This window comes from Pollicipes pollicipes, unplaced genomic scaffold (genome assembly GCF_011947565.3).
Source record: "Pollicipes pollicipes isolate AB1234 unplaced genomic scaffold, Ppol_2.1 Scaffold_4740;HRSCAF=5597_pilon_pilon_pilon, whole genome shotgun sequence".
NCBI classification, from domain to species: Eukaryota; Metazoa; Arthropoda; class Thecostraca; order Pollicipedomorpha; family Pollicipedidae; genus Pollicipes; species Pollicipes pollicipes.
The window spans coordinates 5350102-5356119 of record NW_023596545.1 but is presented as its reverse complement, the minus strand read 5'-3'; the positions used below and the strand labels follow the sequence as shown (position 1 = coordinate 5356119).

General features: G+C 52.8%; 1 protein-coding gene across 1 annotated transcript; it reads left to right on the top strand.

The window, feature by feature from the left end:
• Positions 1-576: 576 nt before the first annotated feature.
• LOC119098926 (uncharacterized) lies at positions 577-5015 on the top strand. Its single transcript, XM_037221972.1, has 3 exons — positions 577-604; positions 3446-3704; positions 4704-5015. Exons 1-3 carry the CDS (start codon positions 577-579, stop codon positions 4912-4914), a joined length of 498 nt encoding a protein of 165 aa, XP_037077867.1. The 3' UTR covers positions 4915-5015.
• The last annotated feature ends 1003 nt before the right edge of the window (positions 5016-6018 follow it).

Genomic DNA, 6018 nt, shown 5'->3' with positions numbered 1-6018 from the left:
GGCGGCGCCGCAGCTCGGGCTGGCCGACGGACGGTCCACCGGCTGACTACAGACGGAGCCGGACCAGGGCAACCGGTGGCGCGCGCCACCCGGAGCCGCTGGCGCTTGAGACTGTGACAGGTCAAAAAGCTGCCACAGCCGGCTCTGGCTGTCTGGCTCGCCGCCATCTTCGTCAGCCGAACCCGGCTCGCCGCCTCTGCTGGCTGCAGTCCTTCCCCCCTGCTGGAACGCAGTGCAGTAAGTCAGCAGCTAAGTGAGAAAACAGGCGAAGCGCAATGGCCGCCTCCTCCCAGCGCAGCAAACGCAACATGTGTTTTACTTATGTTGAACACATTTCTATCTTGGCACGCTCATGGCCCACATCCCAGTTCCAGCATCGCCTCGCAAGCATGACCACATGCATTCTTGGGGTCGCGCTCGAAGCATTTTCACAAAAACCACTGGGGCGTACTTATAAAACAATATTTTTGCAGCTACTGCGACAGTGCCGTGCTGTTTGCACCCTTCCTGGGGGTCTTACCTGTGGATGAGAGCTCCAAGTGCCATCTACCGTAGACCACGGAGGCTGCCTTGCGAATGACATTTGCGCCGACTTCTCAGGCAAGTAGGTTATCGCAAATCGAGCAACGATACACTCTCAGGTGAAGCCCTACGACGCCATCTGCCGGTGGTTTTAGGAGTCATACGTTGGGCTCGCAAAAAGTTGGCGTTGCGTAGTCCTGAAGCAAGCAGTCGCGCCAAGTTCACCGCTTATTTTTACACCGCATGCCACCAGGATTTGACATCAGGAGGTTAAAGCTAACACTCGGGGTTGGGGAAAATTAGTACTCAAGGGAGACGAGAATGTTTATTTGGAACGCCAAACCGACAAGACAATGGGATCGTCGCTGCCCTCCTGGCGAAGGGAAGCGCAAGGAGCTGGGATTCAATAGACCCCTTGCCGACCCATCCCACTAGACACTCCTGAATCAAGAGTCAGGCACCGCGCTTAGCATGCAAAAGGTGCTCACAGCCCAGTGAGTATGGGTCACGTACCCCGCGGCCCTGGGACGCGGGCGAAAACGTGAAAAAGCGCTTGGTAAAGTGCCAAGCAATGGCTAAAGAAGGGCGCCAGATGATGACAACTCCTAGCGCGAATGAAACTAATGTAGGACATGGCAGACATCCCCCGCCCCAAAAAGGAAACTTTCCCGCTTTCTTTCCATTTTTTCCAACAACAAAAAAATTGTCCCGTACGTTTTCACGTGCAACGCAAGTTTTTTCACTTTCCCTTGCGTTGCGTAATTTTTGGGTTGATCAGTTCATTACGTCGACCGGCTGATCGGTTTATTAGCCTGTCACTCCAGATTCCAGTTTGATCAGCATTTCTGATCCCCCAATATCAAAGGCGTGGCTACGCCCATGCCTCCCAGGGCACTTTCAGTAACACTGAGAATGATTCCACACTAAATGGGTTTCCGCTTCCAGCTCGACAGCAATCATCCCGAGCCCCGAAAATGCGCTTCTGCGTGTCCGCGGTCTGCTCCAGTAGCTTTATGCACTTCCGGTATCTGGAAACTAAGGCAGCCAAATGAATTAATAAGCCCACAATACAACCTGAATACCATAAACCGGCTTGAAACCAGAACATTTTTCCGCCCATCTCCTGACACTGCGCTTTCCTCCCGCTTGACGCCGGCGACCTTGCTGCCCTATTTTGTTACTATCAAGGCAAGGTCTTGGTTCAACGAGAGCTTAGGATTGAGAAGGGTCTAAAAAACCGGCATAGGATGCAGACAGGCAATTTTTCCGAAACGGCTTGTCCGATCGCCTTCAAACCTTCACTAATCCCTTCCGTGTAACGAGGTGGGTCGTGGGGAGCATGAGTGTAGGAACAGGGGGGCCTGAGGGACCATGGCCCCCCACTTTTCAAGGTGGGGGCCAGCAGAGCTGGCTGCCCCCCCCCCCCCGCCAAATCTCAGATTAAGTCCACGTTAACCTTACTTTTGCACTACACTTAACATACATGCGGATTTGCCTAGCTCACCAACCATCCTCCTCAAGATGCATCATTTTTTCGTTTGCTCATCGGCCATCGCTAAGTGCCACAGCCGCGGAGCCAACGCTGCACAGCCTATAGAGGCTACAGCGCAGGGTGCCGAGGCTGTTGCTGCTATGACTTGCGAGTGCGCGTGTTCAAAACCATATTACATGTACGGATGTCAATTTCTATTCTTTTGTGAGGGCCCTGGCCCCCCAATGTTGAGTTGCCCCCCCCCCCCCCCCCCAATGCTGGCTTGCCCCCCCCCCCCCAACGTGTCTGGCTGGAATACTACAAAAAAACGTGTGTTAAAGATGATCATAATACGAAGACTGTCTTCTTTGATCTTTCTGTGTAGTGGCGTCTCGTACCACTCCCAAAGCAAAAAGTTACGGCTGCTCTCACCACAAGATAAAAATCGTAACAGCTGAGCGGATTTACGATGCAATAAACTTCACATACCTAGCGCTGTAAGGCACGCAATGGTTGACAAGGATGAAACGAATAGCTCTGGAATGTGGGAATGACTGAGGGTCCTTCATGGCTAGCCCTGTCCCCGTCCCTCACAATCAAAATGCGTGCCGCCTCCCATCACTGTCATAGAAGAGCGCTGTCGGCGCCCTTAGGTGGCTTCTAAAGGGACGTGTGCGTCCAGAGCCTGGATCGAACTCCGCATAAATCTTATACCGCTTAAATTAAATGATTTCGTAAATTATACAAAGACTTAAAACAAGCATTGCGTTTTAACAAAATAAAGTGGGCTAAATCCAGTGAGAAAAAGAGGGGAAGGGTGTCAGTTGTCGGGCCTTTGGCTCGCCCTCCCCCCCCCCCCCCCATCACAATCAAAAATGTCCATCCTTGATTAGATGTTTCTTTGTTAGTATTAAATTTTGGACTGCGCGTATACACCCTCCAAAACGGAGGGCGGTTACGCACCGGGCTTATACAGCCTCCAAAACAGAGGGCGGTTACGCACCGGGCTTATACACCGTCCAAAAATCTTTCAGATGTGTAGTGTCTGTGTATGGTCGAAATGAAAATCATTCACATTCCCCTGTAGTATCATACCCTCCTGGGCTACCATATGAAATTAACCCCCTGTTTGACCTTGAATAAATAAACAGTTTCCCTACCGGTCGTTACCACGAGTTTTAGGTTCGCACCGAACCAGACCATACGCGAGCTGATCCAGCTCCATATACACCACATTTGGCGACGCCGTACTTTTTCGAACACGCCGGAGAGTTTACCATACCCGAGCACCCTGTACCTAACCTATACGGCAAGTTATCAGCGTATCGAGGTGAGCCGAGATGGCGACCGCCATATCGCCGCCTGCGTTACCGTTGTTCGACCCCAACGAATAACCCGTGGGTCCGCGATGGACCAAATGGTTATCCCGCTTTGATAACTACCTGATCGCAGCAAATATCACTGATCCTAACCGTAAGAAGGCTCTGTTACTGCACTATGCAGGCGAAGCAGTGCACGACATATTTGACGCGCTGCCGACGACGGCCGACGAAAACGGGACGGATTCATATGGGAGCACGAGGGACGTTTTGACATCACACTTCAGCCCGAAGAGAAACCTCCAGTTTGAAGTGTATACGTTCCAATCTGCGCACCAGGAGAATGGAGAGACTCTGGATCAGTTCGCAACCCGTCTGCGAATCTTCGCGAAGTACTGTGAGTTTACCGATGTAGATCGCGAAATCAAGACCTGCATTATTCAAGCCTGCAAATCGACCAGGCTCAGACGTCGCGTACTGCGCGAAACAATGACCCTCACCGAGCTGCTGACCACCGGAAGAGCGTTGGAAACTTCGGAAGCACAGGCTGTAAATATCGAGTGCGGTGCCAATATAGCAATCAACCGTGTCCAAACCCACCGTCCGCCGCACCATCAAGCGCCTACCAATTGACACAAATCCACGTCGACGCCGCAGCCGTCGACCACATGTGGGCTGTGCGGAGGAACCTACCCGCACGACGGTGGTCCCACCAAGCGTCCGGCACACGGAAAGACATGCTACCAGTGTGGTAAAGTGAACCACTTCAGCCACATGTGCCGCTCAGGAGTCGCCAGATCGCACATGCCACAGACCAACCGAACCCCGAAGTACAATCACAATCGCATGAAGAAGAAGTCTTCAGTGCGTCAGGTCACTGAACAGACGGAGTCATGTAGTGATGAGTACATTTACGCTCTGGCTACGCGTCAAACACAGCGTCGCACAACCGTGCAAGTCGCAGGCACATCAGTCGGTGTTATTATCGACACAGGGGCCAACAAAAACCTGATCGGCAGCATCACATTCCGACAACTGCGCCCACCACCGCAGCTCGCTCCCACCAATACAAGGTTATTCGCCTACATAGCCACAGACCCTCTGCCGATAACAGGGATATTCACGGCCCCAGCAACGCACGGAAACCGCACCGTCACGGCCAGCTTCTTCGTCGTGGAAGGAACACACTGATCGCCCCTCAGCTTCCAAACGGCGAAGGACCTCGACCTGCTGGAAGTCATTCAAGAGGTGACAAGCAACCCTCCAGGCAGAACACTGATCGAAGACCTGCTGGAAACCCATCCCATCGCCGAAGGAATCGGCAAACTCAAAGACCATCAAGTGGAACTCTATGTTGACCCAGCGTTAAAACCCATCGCTCAACTGCACAGGCGCATACCGTTTCACACACGGAAGGCTCTGGAGAAGGAACTCCACTCGCTCCAGGAACAGGACATCATCGAACCTGTCACCGGACCGACGCCGTGGGTATCCCCAGTCGTGTGCGTCCCCAAACCCAAGGACCTGACAGCTATCCGCGTGTGTGTGGATATGCGCCGTGTGAATACCGCTATCCAAAGAGAGACACCACTCCAACAGTAGATGACATCATCCACGACCTAAACGAAGCGAAGGTATTCAGAAAGATTGACCTACGTTCAGGATATCATCAGCTGGTACTCAACCCGAGCAGCAGACCCATCACGACCTTCTCAACTCACAAGGGTCTGTTCCGCTACAAGCGTTTCAGCTTTGGTGTGTGCTCAGCCAGCGAAGTCTTTCAGAACGTCATCCAACACACGCTCAGTGGCGTTGAAGGAGTCCGCAACTTCCCTGGCGATATCATCGTCTTCAGTTCAAACCAAGCCGAACACGACAGAGCCCTGACCAAGGTCATCCAAAGGCTGCATGAAAAAGGGCTGACCATCAACCGTGAGAAGTGCGCCTTCAACCAGAACAAGTTGACCTTCTTCGGCTACACCTTCTCATCGGAGGGAATGTCAGCAGATTCCAAGAAGGTATCGGCGATCGTGAACACCAAGGCACCAGAGAACCCACCGGAAGTACGAAGCTTCCTCGGCATGACGAACTACCTGTCACGGTTCATACCGAACTACGCCGACCTCATGAGCCCGCTGCGAGACCTCACCAAGAAAGACACTCTTTGGGAGTGGACCAGCCATCACGAGACCTCCTTTCAGCGACTCAAAGAAGCTCTGAGTAGCTTTGGAACGATGTCCTACTTCGATCAGAAGAAGGATACGCGCCTCATCGTAGACGCCAGTCCGCACTGACTTGGTGCCATCCTGTGCCAGACCACACCTGAAAATCTTGAGGACATCAAGGTCATCGCATACGGAAGTCGTACTATGACCAGCGTGGAAAGCCGGTATTCGCAAACCGAGCGAGAAGCTCTCGTCATCGTCTGGGGATGCGAACACTCACCTATACATACACGGTCAGAAGGTAACGGACCAAAAGCCGGTGCAACTCATCTGGAGCAACTCCGCGTCGAAGCCTCCAGCAAGAATCGAGCGCTGGGGTCTGCGCCTGCAACCGTACAATCTCGAAATCGTCTACCGACCTGGGAAGGACAACCCAGCCGACTTCATGTCACGCCATCCACTAACCAGCGATTCAAGCGACGGAATCACCCTGTCCGATCAGACGGAAGCCTTCATCAACTTCGTTATGAATTCTGCTGTA